The 19,973-nt window shown below is 36.0% G+C and overlaps 2 protein-coding genes across 3 annotated transcripts; both read right to left on the bottom strand.

The window, feature by feature from the left end:
• Positions 1 to 705: 705 nt before the first annotated feature.
• Positions 706 to 8,425, bottom strand: LOC148910993 (uncharacterized). Its single transcript, XM_031702960.2, has 9 exons — positions 8,325 to 8,425; positions 6,915 to 7,158; positions 5,622 to 5,828; positions 4,827 to 4,988; positions 4,238 to 4,394; positions 3,801 to 4,027; positions 3,293 to 3,491; positions 2,223 to 2,491; positions 706 to 1,824 (listed from the first exon to the last, which is right to left on the bottom strand). Exons 2-9 carry the CDS (start codon positions 7,122 to 7,124, stop codon positions 1,672 to 1,674), a joined length of 1,584 nt encoding a protein of 527 aa, XP_031558820.2. The 5' UTR covers positions 7,125 to 7,158; positions 8,325 to 8,425; the 3' UTR covers positions 706 to 1,671.
• A 1,261-nt stretch (positions 8,426 to 9,686) lies between these two features.
• LOC116295202 (uncharacterized) lies at positions 9,687 to 19,547 on the bottom strand. Of its 2 annotated transcripts, XM_089030425.1 has the most exons (11): positions 19,430 to 19,547; positions 18,426 to 18,654; positions 18,113 to 18,146; positions 17,925 to 18,001; positions 16,830 to 17,033; positions 15,784 to 15,945; positions 14,886 to 15,039; positions 14,145 to 14,374; positions 13,349 to 13,547; positions 12,172 to 12,437; positions 9,687 to 11,539 (listed from the first exon to the last, which is right to left on the bottom strand). In XM_089030425.1, exons 1-11 carry the CDS (start codon positions 19,534 to 19,536, stop codon positions 11,384 to 11,386), a joined length of 1,818 nt encoding a protein of 605 aa, XP_088886551.1. In that variant the 5' UTR covers positions 19,537 to 19,547; the 3' UTR covers positions 9,687 to 11,383. The 2 variants fall into 2 exon arrangements, with proteins under 2 accessions (XP_088886551.1, XP_031558818.1); XM_031702958.2 differs by having other exon boundaries at positions 17,925 to 18,146.
• Between the last annotated feature and the right edge of the window lie 426 nt (positions 19,548 to 19,973).

Raw genomic sequence — 19,973 nt, 5'->3', positions numbered from 1 at the left:
TGAAGGAGGTTTTATATCTGATATAGATTCGTCTTCATTTGCATAAACTTTAACTTGGATTTTCTCTATCAAACTTGGTTCATTTCGTATTAATTCGCCGGTACAATATGAGCCGAACATCAAACTCGCACTAGTCGTGTTTATTCGGGTCTAAAACCACTCGGCTGATAAAACACTCCTGCTTGTTTATTAAACATTACATAAAGAACCACCAGACGGATAATAAAATTGTATAGATAGTGGGTGTAAGGAACTTTTGTTATCCTCGAAATTTCATTATTTGAGAGCTCCCGATGGGGTACCATACAATACTGCGGCAAAGGCAGCCCAATCTCGTTTTTTTTCTGTATACAGTGCGAAAATCAAATCGTGAATAGACTTGTATGGAACTTCTTGTTTATTTTAGTTGTTATTTTTACGAAAAAAGCCTTATTTCTTATTATTATCACACTAGTTTTTAGCTAGTTATCTCTTCTTATTTCTTATTAGTTTAAGTTCTCAATTTCTCGACCTTTCACTTTCATTATTTCTTAAGACATTATTGTTTTGACTAGCTCTCACCCACAAGCCTGTATATAATAACGGAAAAGGGATTCTTTGAATTTCAGTCAGTCTTTCCGAGAAAACTATTTGTCAGTATTCGTGCAATTTTTATGAACGTGAAAATGTTTTATGAATATTTGGCCAGGCTACGGCAAACAAGCATAATAGCGATAGCGTTTTATTTATTTTTGTTAAATATATTGCTATATATATACGTTGAACATTTTCGCACGGTTTCTATTCGACTTATTTGTGATTCGTACAATATACCGGATACCGATAGTTTTAAACCTGTTGCATCGGCAAAAATTAGGGGAAAAAATTGCCACTATTATTTTTATGATGATATCACATTTATTTTCAGCTTCAACGTTATTGAAATAATCTTTAGGTTCTATAATAAACAGTAGTACTGGTTTAAGTTTTTTCTTGATATTCCGCGAATCTTTAAAAGGAGTCAGTGATTGTAATCAAATTTCGGACAGTTTTCTTCCCCTTTAAATTTAAATTTCCCTGCTAGAAGACTCAGTTGGTTTTAAATTTATAAATTTTGAGACGTTTGATAAATCCTCTCTAATTCTATACATTTTTGCATATTCTCAATTATTCCGCCGCATGCACCTGCTACTGTTCATAGCAAAGCGAGTAGATAAAGAGAAGGTTCCGTTATCAGTTACTTTAAAATAGTAGACATGAATCTCTTTCAAAGCCGAGGTGGCTATTCCTTGGTGAGTGTTCACCAATCTTATCCAATCCATGAACACAGTGCCGCTTCTTATTAATTATAAAAACTAAAGCTACATGGATTAGAGAGGTCGAGGCAAGTACATGTATGTGTGACCTCTTGGTTTGCTGGCGCAGAGGGTATATTGACACTTGGTGCCTGAGTAAGTGCTACCTGGGCAAGATATCGCAGAACACAGCACACTATAGGAACCATAGCGAGTAGTTACTAACTATGTAGGAACGTAGCTAAGCTCACACAAGGTGTCCGAATACAAGGTCGATTGAGTTGTACTCGGGCACCCGGGCACCGTAACAAGTTTAAATTTAGTATCCAGCGAGAACTTGGCCAGGCAACATGCTTAGAGCACCAAATGTGAAAACACCCAGCAACAGCTTGGTGATTTAGTACTTTTTGTCAGGAGGTTCTGAAATATTAGCCTGAACATCTCTGACAAAATTTAAAAACTGGGGTAATTTTTCCACGATCTGTTCGGGTTCCCATTTTCCACTTGTGAGAAGCCTGTCCCATTCGTCACAGTGAAGGTGGATGTCAACCTGAAAAATATTTATGAAGTGAATGAAGTGAAAGTCAGACGATCGGCCTGAATAAATGAATGAATATACAAGGGACCAGTCATTATTTAAGTCGGAGGGGGGGTGGGGGGTGGGGAAAGGGTGGAGGATAAAATGGGGGGCCCTCGAATTTTTTTGGTGCCTTGACTGGATTCTTGACGTCGTAAGAAAGGCGCCATTTTGAAAAGAAATTAGAACCTTTAAGCAAAATGTAAACGTGTTTTAAAACAGCACCAACGCCAAGGTTAGTACTTTACTTAATTGAAGTTAAAATGGCTAGTATTACTATAAACTCTTTCCTAAGTTGTACTAGTAATAAATCTTATTCCAGAGCTAAGAGGTCATCAACCTTGACGCTCGAGTCCTCTACATCTTCCTACCGTTTTACATTCCTGTTGACCACTTCCAGTGACATCCATAACATCTTCCTCTGATATTGTGATAGAGAATTCTTCTCCGTCAGCTTTGTATGGGTAGCTTCTTCGGTGACATTTTCTCCAGTAGTAGAGACAATAGTCTCCAGAATTGCCTGGCATTTCCGAGTCTCCTGGCATGCACAATTCCTTGTTAACAATTGATACGTTGTCCAGGTATTTTGAAACGTTTTTTTCGAACTCTTTGGTTTTGCCTTTGTCATCAATTGGTGAGACTAAAATAGAAAATTATAAGTAATAAGTGTTTTGAAGTATATGTATTTTAAAAAGTAAATGTTAGAGAGTTTTAGATTGACTTTTTTTTCTCCCCGCAAACGGCAAACGTGACCACGTTTTCATAGTTTTCCTGTATTTTACTTTACTATTTACAAACCTTCTCACCAAGCGCAAATACTCTTTTGTTTTTCTACTACTTGGACTTTTTTGCGATTCTTTTTTAGTCATTTAAAATAATTTTTTACTGGTCAACTGACGTTTCACGTTTGCCGTGAACGTAAATCTAAAACTCTCTATTATTATTTTGAAGACCGACTCTCCACACCCCAAAAGACTATTTAATTTTTACTCCCTCCGCCCCCTTGCCGTGCAGTTTTGGGCAACAAAATGGTTAAACTATCTTAGTTCATTCTTCTTCAGATAAGCTGTCAGAGTGTCCTGGAGACCTCTTAACAACATAAACTACGAAAATATTTACTTATAAGCACTGAGATAACACTGCTGTCGTTCTACTCTAGCTGTGAACACTTGTGTTTATTTTTTTATTTGTTTAAATATGCTTTTATTTTTTTTCTTTCCTTTTCATCCTTTCATCTCCTCGAATAGCTTTCAATACATGTAACTTGAATTTTTTTTATGAAATGGTTTTTTTTTTTTAATTTTATTGTTTTCGATTTGCAATCTATCAGAACGACAGTTATACCAAATAACGTATTATCATCATTATCATTGGCATTATCATTTTAAGGTGGCTGTATTGTTTGGTCCTAATAACTTGAACTTTATAACATTATAAACACCTGTGCGTATAGCCAAACGGCAATCCATTCCTTCTGATAATATCATGATATTCACTCTAGCTCTGGTTAGGAACTGGTCACAGAGCATATACTTTGGTGCTGGGGATGCCGAGGATACTTGCTTTGGATCATGCTTTCTTATGTCTATATCTTGATGAGAAAACTTTGGATCTATATTACCATCCATATCCATGAAGATCTGAAAAATAATAATTCAGATAGTATAAAGAACACTAAGGATAATGAGATGCCTATGCCATAATAAGAAGCAGAATCCCTGAATATGATAGAAAACTCAGGAAGAACTTTGAACTTGAGTGAAATTACATACCCTGTTTAAATTATATGACAAGAAGCTCAAAAAACCATACCCTGTTCAGCAGATCATCCCTGTATAGTCCATATATGGGAGTACCCCCCCCCCCCCCCCAGGGTTTTCACTCCAAAATTTCTATCTGGTAAAATATTTTTTAGTTACAAGTGTTGTATGTTAATAGTGGGAACTTACTTTAGCCCGAATACTGGTACACGAAGGAGTGTAAAACTGAAAGTCATGTCTAATATGAGGATCAACTGTGCATTTATATCCATCATTGTAAAATTGCAACTGCTTTTCTAATTCTTTGAATTCTAACTCTTCAATGGCATTAAATCGAAGTCTCCAGGATTCTTTCTTGCCATTTTCAAATTCTGCCTTGAGATCACTCAACTTGTAGGTCTTTTCCTGGTCTGGGCCTACAAGAAAGAAAAGTTTTCAGAAACTGCAAGTTTTGCTTTCAGTTTTGAAAAATGATTTAACATTCTTCAAAGTGACTGAAAATTATTAGATGTAATATGCTTTTAGTGTGATTATTAACATTTGTTTTGGAAACAGTCCTTATTCTAGGTCATTCTTATTTGGGATAATATAGGTAAAATATAAATTAAAGTATAATTATTTTTTACCTTCATCAACGTTGCCAATGTACAAGTGTCCAAAATGACAGAAAAAGTCAGCTTTGATTTCTTTGTCTTTGTTCTCTTGCCGTACTTCCTTCAGTACCTTACGAACAAATTCTTGCAACTCCTCTGTATTTAAGTCTTCAGGAGTGGTATGCAGTGACTGTACATAATCGCAAATTTAATAATTCGATTAATGCTTTTCCTTATATGGTGGCACCTTCATCCCTCATGATCATTGGTCTTTTCAAAAAACCTATTGACGCTAATAAAAGTCAAGTTGGGAAGGGTTTTTAGATTCAAAATCATAACAGTATAATATAGTATGTATATAAATACAAAAAGTTGGGGAAGGGGACTGAGAATTATTTAGCAAAAAGTGGGGAGACAAGTTTAAAAGTCCCCTCCTGATCATAATTTTTTCAAGGTTTAATGACAAAGGACCATGAAGTAGACAACTGAAGAAAAACGGCTGCTTGGCCCCCCTCTGAAATAGTAGTAGTATATATTAAAATATCAAACATCTACCATACATATTAGAAATTTCAATGCAGCTTCCATTCTTAAAAATCTTGCACATTGAGATCTAAATTACCTCCTTGTCATCATCTTCTATTCTGTACACTTTGAAATGCTTTTCTCCATTCCAGTTAGGATTAGGACAATCAAATTCTTGTAATTTGTAGTCTGCACACTGTTCACTAGCATGTAGGAAATTATACTGCCTTGGAAGTGGCTTCTTATTGCAGACATTAGCCTGTTAAAAATTCCAAACATTGTCTAAATAACCTAGTGCAAAATCACAGTGATTGCCAAATATTGAGTAACAGCCTCAAGTCATGCTGCCTCTTCAAAACCTCAGTCAGAATCATATCATTTTATTAATTTATAATCCATACCCAGGCCAAAGTAATAAATAGATCTCTTTATGTGTCTCTAGTCATTCTAGCATTTTCGCATTAATATTGGGGACACTTTTCACTCACTCGTAATATGCATTAAGCTATAATACCCTCACGTCATGCACTGTGCTTTTGTCATTTATGTTTACTTTAATTAATTAAGCCTTCTTTTTGATTGTAATAAAAAGATATGTATAATAAATCCCTTATCAGATATTACAGGCTGACATTTCACTCATTGCCTAATAGTTTAGTTGTAATTATATAGTCTCTGGGGCTGGCAAAATACATAACTACTTATATATTTGCAACTCATGAAATATGCTACCATTTAATATAACATGTACCTGAGAACACATAAGATTTTAATTAAATGGTATTTGATGACTTTTTTAACCTTGAGCCAAACAGAGTTCATCGAAGTAAAAGTTGATGGGCGCAAGGTCCAATGATCTTGTAAAAATGGTGATTGACTTGTTGGCACTTACCATCTTATTTTTAACCTCGATTATTGCTTCTTTGCATTGTTTATCATTACCACGGACATTTATCAGTTTATCATTGATAACCTCTACACGTGCCCCTGTCTTTTCTTCAATTTGTGTTAAGTTTGAACCCTTTCGACCAATGACAACCCCCAATTTACACCCTGGAGGGATGGTGATTTTCGTTTTACAATCTGTAGTTGGAGAGCTCTGAAAAAAAACATATTTTACACTTATTATTACTCCCGGTAAGAGGCTCTTCTGTGAAGCTTCACATGCACTACTAATAAATTCTAGCTATATTTACAAACACTCAACTCATATGTTAATTTTTACAGAGGGAGGAAAACCATAGAACCTGGAGAAAAACCCTCCAGGCAAGGGAGAGAACAACACATATTTTTTTGGGAGAAGCATAATGTGTAGACTGTTCTGTCAATCCCAAAATCAAGATAATTCCTAAATACTGGATTCAGTATTGTGTAGTTATATCAATACAAATGAAACAATATACAGTAGATAGCAATGTGGGTGTGTGCTGCATGTCTTAAAATAACTAATCAGAAATCAAGATTTATACTGAGTTTCAATAAACCACCCCAACCCCCTTGGATTTACCCTTTTAAGTTTATGATACTAGATATATAAACTAAGAATCTTATACTCATTAATAATTCATAAGCTCAGCAACCAACCACTGGGTTTCTTATTCGTACCACGTGCAGTAGTTTGAAACCCCCATCAAATATGACCGCACCCATTTCAAAGTTCTAGTACTTTGAAATATTTCTAAAGTCCTACTACTCGGACTTTGAAATATTTCAAAGTACTAGAACTTTGAAATAAAAACAAACATAACAAAAAGAGTATAAGATGTCGTGTCAAATACTCAATCTGTGAGTTAAGTCATGCAGATCAGCTCAGAGGCGGTATCAATAAAATGTGATGTATCCTAAGAACATAAGATGAAACGAGTGTACGCCATCACGATACAACGTGCAATGCAACTTGACGTCACTGTATTCTATTGGGGTTTGAAAATCCTCGTGTATGCCTCAGCATTCGAAATTCCACTCGGATTTTGAAACCCCAATAGAATACAGTAACTTGTATTTGAAACATTACTTAAGATAGCAAAAAATATATACAATATTAAAATATCATTTATAATATTATTTATATTAGTTGCAAATGAGGGCCATAAGTTAGAAAACTGTAATAGGCTATTGCACATTGTTATAGTTATCTTTATAGCTTATTACACATCCTTTGTTAATAAATAATTTAAACACTTACAATTAAATCTTGCAGTAGTCTTTTGGCTTCATTAACTTGTTTTTCTGTTCCTATAATGTGAACTTCATTCTTGTCCTTTTTTATTGTAACATCATAAGGCTTTATTCCAGCTTGTTTTTCCAAATCTCTTAAATTCTTACCCTTTTTACCTATAATTCGTGCAATAACATCTTCATTTCGAGGTTCAGGAAGCTTAATGATTTCCTTCATTTTGCAATACTCTGTTTTTCCTGGCCAACTTTATCTTCAAAATTGAACAATTTTGCAACAATTAGTTACAAAATCAAAAATAGATACTGTAAGATAATTTTTGATAGATTGAAAACTAAATCCATTTCTAAACAACTATATCACCTGTTATTAGTTATTTAAAGTCATCCATGCCTTAATTACTTGTGAATGGTAGTAAAAAAGTGCTGGTTTTGAAAACCAGAACAATGCAAAAAAAAAATAAATAAATGAGTTGACACTGACTGGAAATAATTAATACTTCATTCCAGGACGTTATGGTTATGATACTTTATAAAATAACTGTTCTAAATCTCGCGTTCTGATTGGTTGGTAGCACATGCTTTATGAGAGCACACAGCACACATACTTTCATTTTCATCATTCATGTAATTGCTATCCGCTGTTGCTACGCGTTGTGCTTCTTCTTTAACACTTCTCTTTTGTTCTCCCAACCCCAGTGTGCTTTATAACTGCACACAGCACTTAGGCGCATTTTCTATTTCTTCAATAACCTTCCTCAGCAACAATATTTGTATCCATTTATTTGACCAATTAGTAGGTTTATACTATAACAATATAAACCTTTTCCTCTCATGGTATACAATCATTCTCGTACCCAAAGCCTTCTCAGCTTTCTAAGGAAAAATCGAAGGCTCTGGATCTGGATGGTATCACACAAATCGAAAGTTAGTTTGACTGGTTTATGCATTAATCATCTGTTTCCGGTTCGCTGATTATACAGTAAATATGACTGAAATGGTTAAGAGGCATAAAATGCATGTATCTCAAAAAGGTAATGCGCTTTCCACTATTTGATATTCAGAAAGAAACGATGATAGTTGTTTTTGAAAAACGAAACACGTAATGCTAAAATGACTTAGTAGAATCCACCATCATGGCAGTAAATACATACGAGACAAGAAATAATGTATCTTAGAAGTACAGCTGTATAAAAGTCTTTTTCGGCCACCCAAGTTTTATACTGTATTAAAAAGGCAAAAAATCGAATGCTCTTTACTCACTATCTTTACTCTGGGCAGACATTTTAACACTGGGCGAAGCGAAAATTTTAGAAGCTTTTTAGCTGTTGTAGAGTCTATTCTACTAATGTTTTAGTATATTCATATACAGTTAAGAAACCCCTAAAGACCTTTAACCTCTTTCATTTTTATCACGTACCTACTAGTGCCTAAAAGTTGAATTTCTGATTTAGATCCAGCAGCAACCAGCAGTATAGTTAACTAGTAGACGAGTATGGCGAAGGACAAATGACGAACCACAGGAATCCCAACAAGATTTTTGTTTATGCTGCAGAGGGAGAAGAGAGGGGAAGGGAGGGAGGGGTAATCCCATATGACAAAAAGGGCCGGGGCACCGTCGAAAAAAATTAAACCCCTAAAAGAGAGAGTTTGGAGTAGTAGTGTATGCATGGCACGGGCCGGATTTTGGACGGGGAAGGGGACGGGGAAGGACGGGTACATTAATTATTCATCAAATATTAGCATAAAACGACAGGGAGAGTATTGTTTCGGGTTACCATGACGACCAATTGACATCATAAGACTAATCGGCTAACGTGTTGCTATGTACGTTAGAGTGCACGCACTAAACCCGTGAAACATATTTAGTACTAATAAGTAGTAATTCATACAGAATCCTTTGTTTTCTAGAGTGCAAACAATATAACCGTGAAACTTAAGTAATACTAAATAGCATAATTTCATGCAAATTCCATTGTTTTCTATTGTTTAATTAGCACTATTTTGTACTATTTAGTAATATTAGTGTTTCATGGATTAATTGTTTGCACTCTATTGTTTGATTATCACTATTTAGTACTAAAAATTAGTATTTGTTTCACGGGTTTAGTGCGAGCACTACCACCCGATCGATTCAAACCTTCTGGGAATAGAAGCGTTTGTCTCTACGAATTCAACTCTGAAACCAAAATTTAACGAATAATGAAACTTACTCCCATGAAGTTTGAATTGAGTGGAAACGTTTATAGCAACACGTTAGCCAATTAGGTCTATTGTACTGCTTTTGCTGATTAGTACTGACTGGCCTCGTTTTGGTGTCCTCGCTTTGCACTACATTCAGTTCTAAGATAATCACTGTTTTGTCCCAAAATTTTTTACACAATCCTTATTTCTATTATCTTATTTCCATTGAAATGTTTTATTACTCTTGAGGAATTCGATTTAGAAAATATGTCAATTACAATGGGTCCTCCATTGCATTCCCGTAGCACTATAAACAACAGACTGACCACTTCAAATCACTTGCATTCCTCCTTTCGTATACTCGCTGGGGTCGAGAGGTTTTTTATTCTCGACTCCAGCATTTGCTGTTTTGAGGGGAAGGCGCCCACCGAAACCTACCCGCAAACCCCCTAACCCTTCAGGAATAATCGTCGTATCTTTTAGGGGTTGAAATCGTAAGTCATTCACTCTTATTGGGGTGAAAAAGGAACTTGATGTCCCTGTGGCTTGGGATCAATAGACCTTTCCCGAATTCGCTTGGATGACCACGAAACAATGGTTTGAAGTCGAGACTGAACTTTATTCTTTTATTCATCAAGTCCAACCATTTGCGGGGTACGCAGTTACTACGCGTTTACCCAGTATGATGACATACAACGACTTGTCCGTTTTCTTTCCGGTAAACATATTTACACCGATATGTCTATCCATTCCTTTTCCCAAATTATACGTTACCAATAAGCCTTCGTAATAAATCACGTATATTTTTCCTATCTCTTGTGATTTCTTTATCGCAGTTTTTACTTAATTGAAGACTTCCTCTCATCGTAAGATAAATCTTGACTTTCCTGCCCGTTCCTCAATATGACGTTCTTGAATATGGGCTTTGGATTCCTTGTCCAAAAGGACTGCGCGTAATTCTTTTTTCCTTTTATGGGAAATTCACATAAATTCCCCTGATTGGGAAAATGCAACAAAATCCAAGGTTGGGAAAAAATTGTATTCCTTTCTGAAATCGCCAAGATTTTTCCAAATTTGGGTTGTGATTTCACAATAATTTCCCAAAGTTCCCATTTGGGAAATTGAAAAAGTTTCCTGTGTAAGCCCTGAAATTCATAAAACCAATACCAACATTTCGCTCTACATTTACATTTTTTTCACCAACGCCGCTAACTCAGTTAAATTGCCCTATTTCATAACGACGTCACATCAAAACAGTCTATTGTTTGAACGCTAAGGATCATCGTCGCCAGAGGGGTACAGAATGGTGACAACAACACAAAGAAAAAAACGCAATAAATTGCATTTACAAAACAGAGAAGGGAGTAATGACAACAAAATACTATTAATATCGAAGGATAAACCTTGACACATAACATATATGGAAACTGGACAATTTGAAGCCAAACTTTCGGAGAGAAAGAAGATTTTGTCGAAATTTCCATTGTTCTCGGTGATTCTGTCTCCCATGTAAACAAGCTGTGACGTCATTATGAAATAGGCCGCAAGAGGTTGCCATCAATAGACGTCACTTCCGGTGATAGCTCTTTTTTGATGGCTTGTAGAATCCTGGAGGTTGTTTTGATCTCTTGTTTTCTGGTTTGATGTCGTGAAAATAGTAAAATACAATAGTTTGAGGACTTATTTAATGATTTGTTTGGGCTTAGCATCCGCTAGTTGCCCCCCAGTCAACCGCTTTTTTGCCCCCAAGTCAACTCCAAAAAGTCACGTGATTGATAGTAAGCAATATATCCTTCATATATCTCAATAGTCAGCTACCAACTTCTTCCATTACTTTCCTATATAAAAATAATTTCTTATGGCAGTAGCCACATGCGCTTATTGAGCGCCTATTTTTCGATTTGCACTATAAGAGTGCAGCCTACTTCTTATTTAATAATGATTAAAATTAGAGCTACATGGATTAGAGAGGTCGAGGTAAGTATGTGCCAGAGTGACCTCTTGGTTTGCTGGCCCTGAGGGTGCCTGAGCGCTAGCTGGGCAAAAAATCGCAGAACACAGCACACTATAGGAACCATAATTAGTACCCCGGGGTAGTTACTAACTATGTAGGAACGTAACTGAGCTCACACAAGGTGTCCGAATTGACGAATACAAGGTCGATTGAGTTGTACTCGGAAACCCGGGCACCGTACAAGCTGGAGCTGTGTTTAAATTTAGTACCCAGCGAGAACTTGGCCAGGCAACATGCTTAGAGCACCAAATGTGAAAACACCCAGCAACAGCTTGGTGTTTTTATTCGTACTTTTTGTCATGAGGGTCAGAAATATTAGCCTGAACAAGTTTGACAAAATTTAAAAACTTGGGTAATTTTTCCACGATCTGTTCGGGTTCCCATTTTCCACTTGTGAGAAGCCTGTCCCATTCGTCACAGTGAAGGTGGATGTCAGTCTGAAAAATATTTATGAAGTGAATGAAGTGAAAATCAGACGATCGGCCTGAATAAATCAATGAATATACAAGGGACCAGTCATTATTTAAGTCGGAGGGGGGGTGGGGGAAGGGTGGAGGATAAAATGGGGGGCCCTCAAATTTTTTTGGTGCCTTGACGAGCCTTGACTGCATTGTAAGAAAGGCGCCATTTTGAAAAGAAATTAGAACCTTTAAGCAAAATTCGAATAAATATATAAATGTTTAAATGAATGAGCAAATGATAAATGGATGAATGAGCGAATGAATGAACCACTTGATTGATTGACTGCAGTCAAACTGACTGTCTGGTTTACTGATTGGTTGATCGTCTATATTTTGACTGTGACGTCAAGACCAAAGCAAGAAAGGCGCCATTTTGAAAACAAAAGTTCGAGAGAGATCTTCCAAGGCAGCCCAAATGTAAAGGTATCTTACAACACCACCAACGTTAAGTTTAGTACTTTGCTTTTAAATTCAATTAATAATTGAAGTTAACTCCTAAATTTGTATTAGTAATTTTAAAAATTTATTTCAGAGCCTTTTTTGAGGTCAAACATCAAAGTGACTTGACGACAATCTTCAACCTTCTCGTCTTCTACATATATGCCTACCTTCGTACATTCTTTTTGACCACTTCCAGTAACATCCATAACATCTTCTTCTGATATTGTTATAGAGAATTCTTCTTCTTCCACTTTGTATTTTCTTCGGTGACATTTTCTCCAGTAGTAGAGACAATAGTCACCAGGATTGCCTGGCATTTCTGAGTCTCCTGGCATACACACTTCCTTGTTAACAATTGATACGTTGTCCAGGTATTTTGTGACGTCTTTTTCAAAAATTTCGGCTTTGCCGGTTTGATCCTCAGTTGGCGAGACTAAAACAGAAAAAGAATTCAGAAATGAAGACCAGGGCTGTCAACTCTCCCGGATAAACCGGGAGTCTTCAGATTTTGGACTGTATCACCCGGTCTCCAGATTAGAGTCTCAAATCTCCCGGATAATCCCCGAAGCTGACCATTTCTTGTGAGACTCGACTTTCACAACCATAAAATTCCAATTATTTTGTGTTGTTTGTGTTATTTTAAATCGCTAACAAAATCAAAACGTTCCTCATAAACTGTTCTTGCAAGCAGGCCATTGTAATAGAAGCGATAATCTGATTGGTCAGAAATAAACCACATCAAATGTTACAAGGCGAAAGACGTCTTTTCGCGCGCTTTTTGACGCGCTGTGACGTCATGTCCTTCTCTATCAATTCTCCAGATTTGAATATCTCGGGGGGTTGATAGCCCGGGGGGGTACTCCGCCAGAATTTGGGTAGGGGTGTTCCGCTGGGATTCTGAAAGGGGTACCCTGTTTATGACAAAAAAAATCGTATTTGTAGACCCTGTTTATGACAAAAGATATAATTAATTGCACTGAGTTCCTGTTTCAATTATCATGTCATCTCACGTATCATTTTTTTACGACCATGGTAACCAGTTTCAGTCAATACGAAAGTAGAAACCCTGAATATGACAAGAAACTCAGGAAGAATTTGGACCTTGAGTGAAATTGCATACCCTGTTTATGACAAGTCGAAGCTCGAAAAACCATACCCTGTTCAGCGGATCATCCCCGTATAGTTCATATATGGGAGAACCCCCCGGGGTTGACAGCCCTGGAAGACATTACTTTTCTTTGTAACTTCCAGTGAAAGTTTTGCTTTTTTTTGTTTTGAAGGGGGGAGAAGATTCCCTTCTCTCCCAGCAATCTCTTCTGTACATATAATGACATGTGTGCGTACCTGTACGAATAGCCAAACGGCAATCCATTCCTTTTGATAATATCATGATATTCACTCTAGCTCTGGTTAGTAACTGGTCACAGAGCACATACTTTGGTGCTGGGGATGCCGAGGATACTTGCTTGGGACCATGCTTTCTTATGTCTATATCTTGATGAGAAAACTTTGGATCTATATTACCATCCATATCCATGAAGATCTGAAAAAATGATAGATCATAATCTGAACACTAAGGATTATTAAAATGTGCTGATGTGTAGATAAAAGTTGTTTCCAGTAAATGGGCAAAGACTAACATAAATTAAATAAATTGTTATCGAATGTACCTTTACAATGCCCTAATGATTTATCGTGGATATTAACAGGGGTTAATATGAATCTAAATCTGTAGGCGGGCCTTGGATGGTAACAGGAAGTCAAATCTAATTATCTATTGTTCCAATCTTATAGGAATAAGACATCGAACTACCGCTTTATAGAATTTAATGATTTTTTAAATGATTTTTTAAATAATTTTTTTGATCTTTTTAATGATTTATTAGATTAATGGTAGTCTATTGCCCTGAGAGAATTTGTCTCCTGACCATTAGCTTATTAATGGAAACTGTTTATTATATTTAACTGGATTATAGGAGTGGTTTTGGCAAATTTGTAGCTGTACAGTAGCCATACTGTATCTTACTGTTGCTATAACTTCGCATTATGATTGGACAAATTACTGGAAGACAATGGGAAGTTATTTCAATGCTCTGAAAGCAATGCTCTAAAATATAGTTAATTAAAAGAGGGAACTTACTTTAGCCCGAATACTGGTACATGAAGGAGTGTAGAACTGAAAGTCATGTCTAATATGAGGATCAACTGTGCATTTATATCCATTATTGCAATTTTGCAAATCCTCTTCTAATTGTTTAAATTCCAACTCCTTAATGGCAGGATCAAAGCGAAGTCTCCAGGATTCTTTCTTCTTGTCCTTTTTGAATTCCTTCTTCAGGTCACTCAACTCGTAGGTCTTTTTTTGTAACTCTAAAACAAAAACACATTTTAAGAGCTGAAAATTTGATTGTGAAAACTTTCACATGAAAATGTTACATTTTTTTGCACCTAATATTTACTAGTCTCCTTTGTAGCACCCTTTACACATTTAAGTCTTCCTTGCAGCCGTAATTAGACGTATGTACAGGGTCGGGTGCCTTAATTCATGATTTATAATTAACAAGCCCTTAAAAAGTTATTAATAAATTTAGTTAAATATAAGCCCTAAAAAATTAGTAATAATATTGTTTCCTTTTGTCTTTTTGTTTACTATTATGATGTTGTCAATATTGCAGAGATCTACAAAACACAAATTAAAGAAAGATCATGACATCCTCAGAGAAAAGAAAAGAAAAAGCTGAAGAATACAAGTAAAGCAATCCCTTTAGTATGATATTTGTTATCATCGTCATGAAAACAGTCCTTATTCTAGGCCATTCTGGGTGGCTAAATACTTTTTGGGATAATAAAGGTAAAACATAAAAGTATGTTTATTTCATACCCTCATCAATGTTGCCAATGTACAAGTGTCCAAAATGACAGAACAATTCAGCTTTGACTTTTTGGTCTGCATTTTCTGCCTGTACTTTCTTCAGTTGCTCACACAGAAATTTTTGCAGTTCCTCTGTGTTCAAGTCTTCAGAAGTGTGCTGTACCTGTACATTAAAAGACCCGGGGGTTTCATTAAGGGTCTGCGATCACCGGTAAATGAGCAAAATTCTTCTGCTTAATAGCTTAGTAATTTCAGTAATGTTGCACCCCTCAAGAAGAGCTGTCGAGATTTGCCAAAACTTACAATAAGTTTTTATAGTTTTGTTTATATTGTTTCTCGTTCTGTTGCATACAGTACATCCAATTGGGTAAGATCTTCTTAGAGCTGCGACCTTGCTAAGTAAGTCATAAAATGTTCACTTAGAGTCTCTAGCTAGTGTATGACCTTCTCCTATTATTTCAAAACTTAATAAAACCCCTGAAACCATTAATTTTATCAATGCTTTTCCTTATGTTGGCACCTTTCCCTCATGATATGAGTTAGTCTAATTATAAAAAACACTACACTGTAAAAGTTTGTAATACGGTACAAGGACTCAAAGCTGACCGTTTAAAGGGAGAGGGGTTTAAATTTATAAATATTGATAGACTAGTATGTATAAGATTAGACAAAACCTTGGGGGCCGGGGAGTTAGCAAAATCATCCACGACAGGCGGCAGATTCCTAACAAACTGAAGCATCTATCTTGTTGAAAGAATTTTTCATTACGAGCAGTAAAACATTTAAAAAAAACTGTCAGTCATATGAGAAAAGTACAGTGTTGTAATAATAAGTGGGTAAATTGTCAACATGTTAAGGCTTCTATTGTTAAAAATTGTGTAATAATATAATGAAATGCTATCCATACTCCCTTGTCTTCATCTATTCTGTACACTTTGAAGTGCTTTTCACCATTCCAGGAAGGATTGGGACAATCAAATTCTTGTAATTTATAGTCATCTGCACATTGTCCAGTAGCGTGTAGAAAATTGTACTGTTCTGGAGGTGGTTTCTTATTGCATACATCAGCCTATTCAAACCACCAAAACAAAGTTTTAGTGATATATGCATGTATAAAAAGATTCATCATTCACTATCATCATCATTATTACCACCACCACCACCTTTATTATCATCATCATCATCATCATCATAAATAATAAACATTACCACCACCACCATCTTCATCACCATCACTGTCTTCATAATCATCGTCACCACCATCATAATCATCACTCACCATCATTATCATCAACACCACCCACCACCACCATCATCTTCATCACCACCATCATCATCAACACCACCCACCACCACCATCATCTTCATCACCATCATCATCATCAACACCACCCACCACCACTATCATCTTCATCACCATCATCAACACCACCCACCATCACCTTCATCACCATCAACATTATCAACACCACCCACCACCACCATCATCTTCATCACCATCACCATCATCAACACCACCCACCACCACCATCATCTATATCACCATCACCATCAACACCACCCACCACCACTATCATCTTCATCACCATCATCAACACCACCCACCACCACCATCATCTTCACCACTATCATCTTCATCACCATCATCAACACCACCCACCACCACCATCACCTTCATCACCATCACCATTATCAACACCACCCACCACCACTATCATCTTCATCACCATCACCATCATCAACACCACCCACCACCACTATCATCTTCATCACCATCACCATCATCAACAACCCACCACCACTGTCATCTTCACCACTATCATCATCATCATCAACACCACTGCTACCAACATCATCTTAATCATTGTCTTCATCATCATTATCATTGAGCAAAGAGGAAAAAAATCTCAGTTTAATAATACTGTAATGATTATCGTTAACATCAAAACTTACAGCTTTGCTCTTTATCATGATGATTGCTTTCTTGCACTTGCTGGCTTCCCCACTGATGTAGATTGCATTCTTGATCTCCTCTACACAAGCTCCTGTTTCCCTCTTAATCTTGTCTATGTTACAGAATTGTTGGCCAAAAATACGCCCAAGTTCACAGTTTGGAGGTAAACTTACTTTTATTTTACCATCTGTGCTTGTGGTGCTCTAAGACAAGAATATAAAGAGGCATTAATAAATGCCAAGGAGCTACTATGATTAAATATTAAACCTTTAGCTTCAGGTTACTTGCTGTCTGACTTTTTGCCTTGGATTTCACAATGTAAGGCGTTTTTCATAACTTTAACTTTTTCACCTTACTGTAGATCACACTGATCATAATTTCTATTTAGTATTTTTAATCCTTTAAGATTATTATAACTGATGTGACTATAATCCATCTGCAAGTGGAAAACCATACAGTAATCATATATACAGACCACAAATCATTCTCTAGCATATAATATAAGGGTGAAAAATGCACTGTGCAGGCTCAGAAATGTGGCACAGAATTGGTAGACATGTTTGTCTGGTTGTAAGAAGCCTGGATAGCGCTATCTGATGAATAAATCTTATCCAGTGGATACATTTATTGGATAACAGCATTGACTTATCCAGTGGATAAGGATTTCTCTGCTGGATAGCGCTTAACCAGGCTTTGCACAATACAACCAGGCCATTGTGTTTACTGTACAAATAAAAACATTGGAAATTTACTGGTTTTTTAAAAATCTTTAAAGTAAAAGCAGTTTGTGAAAAGTTAGTGATGATTTTTTTCCTGACACATCACTTGAGTTTTTTTCTTTCCCTGGTCAAATAATGCGAGAGAAATTCAAGTAATACAACTGCCAGTAAATCTCCAAATGGTCTTTTTTCGTAAACACAGCACATCTACAAATTCCTGCCAAACTTCTGAACATGCACAGTGCATTTTTCACCAGTATCCATCTAATGGTTACATTGCACATGACTAGACACAATATGGATACAACTCCATAAAATTGCATTATTGCAATTCATTAATGAATGATTATTGTAGCTTTTGAGTGGGGTCTTCACCTTGTTCAATATGTCTTCTATTTTCTTTGCGGCTCTTATCTTATTGATATGTGAACCTCTTATGTGAGCAGCCTTATCTTTAACAGAAATTGAGGTGTCAGTTTCCATTTCTATCGCCCTTAAAGTACTTCCATCTTTACCCAAGATGAGACCAGTTTTTTCTGGCGGCAATGGAACCACTTTCTCACCTTTTGCTTCTTCCTGCCGCTTCAATTCTTTTTCCTATAATAATTATTTATAATTATTTATTTATTTATTTTCATTTTATAATACCAGTTAGTAATGGTTGTACGAAGGTTGGATAGCGCTATCTGAGTGGATAAATCTTATCTAGTGGATAAATTTATTGTATATCTGCAAACTTATCCATTGGATAAGGATTTATCTATTGGACAGCCCTATCCACCCTTTGTACAACTGGGCCCAGGATGGTAGGGTACCCTTAATGGACCTTTCTCAAAAGTAGATGAATGGGTAGGAAAGAAATTACATCTTACTTACTATGATCTCATTCAAAAACGTTTTAATTTGTTCCACTTGTTCTTCACTTCCAATAATATGTACTTCGTTTTTCTTTTGCCTTATGTCATAAGGCTTGATTCTAGCCTTCTTTTCCATGTGTCTTAGATTTTCGCCTTTTGGACCTATTATTTGCTTGATGATACCTTTGTTCTTAGGTTCAGGAAGTTTAAATATTTCCTTCATCTTTACTGTTGTGGCTCTCTCGTGTCTGTAGAGATATAAATTATTATGCTTTATGTTCAAAATCTTCCTATTTTTAATTTGCCTAAATGCTCTCCATTTTTCAGCTTGAAAACATGTGAAGAACATGATTGCAAATTGCAAGCCAGCGTGGGAAACTAAATGTCCCTGTAGGCCATTCTACAATATTCTACATTCGGTAAAGTACATTGTTTGGTTTTAAACGTGGTTGCGTTTTGAGAGTTCCAAAAATTCATTGTATGTACCATAATTTTCTTTAATACTTTCAAAAATTGGATTTCAGGGAATAACTTTCAAAAAAGTAATCCGTTATCCAGTATTTGATGTTCAGAAACAAAGCCTTTTTCTTTTATATACCTATACCCATATACTTTATCTGACCTTTGTTTTTTTATGCACGTAATGCTTAAACAATTAGGGGAATCCCCCAACATAATAACTAGCTCGATCGTTTTACAGATTCGCCCAGAAATATGTATAGACTTATACATAATCGGCCTGTAGCAAGAATTAATAGGGTTAAGATAGTTAAATAAATACATAATAGACAAGAAAAATTGTGTTTTACAAGTAAATGTGAAGTCTTTTTGAGCGACCTAAGGTTTTACACTTCATAAATCATCAACAAATCGTAGGCTGCATGACTGGGCAGACATCGAAGCAGTTGAAGCAATCAAAGCTATTTAGCTGCTGTAGAGTTTATTCCACTAATGTTTTAGTCGATTTTTAAAACGTTAAGAAACCCCTAAAGATTTTTAAACTCTTTCATTTCCATCACGTACCTTCTAGTGCCTGTAAGTTGAATTTTTGTTTTGGATCCAGCATGAACCTGGCGTCGACGAGTCATTGCAGAGGATGGATGAAGAACCACAGGAATCCCAACCAACATGAGAATCGGCAAGTGACTACTATTTTTTAACGGGTTGAATAAAATCACTCTATAATGCTATAAAAAATGATATATAAATTTAGGTACTGCCTAAAAGCGGTTTTCCCAGTACAATCTTTGTTGTCACCTATAAAATAGTGTTATGCAAAAAGGTATATATTTCAAACTGTTTTCATAGATTTCATCCGAAACTTGTTTTTTATTGTTTAGCATAAACAATTAGTTGTGTTCTTTGTTAATGATAAAACCACTAAAAATATGAATATTAATATTCACAATTTAATTAAGATGGGGGAAAAATACAAAAAAATATTGCTAAAAAAATATGGTTTTGAATCGGATGGGGAGGTGCTTCCCTGCTAGGTGGGCTACTTTTCTGATACTTCGTTGTGCCAAATGTTTTCCCATTTTGGACCAAATCCCACTTCCTTATTTGT

This window comes from Actinia tenebrosa, unplaced genomic scaffold (genome assembly GCF_029948245.1).
Source record: "Actinia tenebrosa isolate PJP-AT-01 unplaced genomic scaffold, QUT_ActTen_1.0 PGA_scaffold15__27_contigs__length_11533743, whole genome shotgun sequence".
In the NCBI taxonomy this organism is placed as follows: domain Eukaryota; kingdom Metazoa; phylum Cnidaria; class Anthozoa; order Actiniaria; family Actiniidae; genus Actinia; species Actinia tenebrosa.
This window is presented reverse-complemented; position numbering and strand designations above follow the sequence as displayed.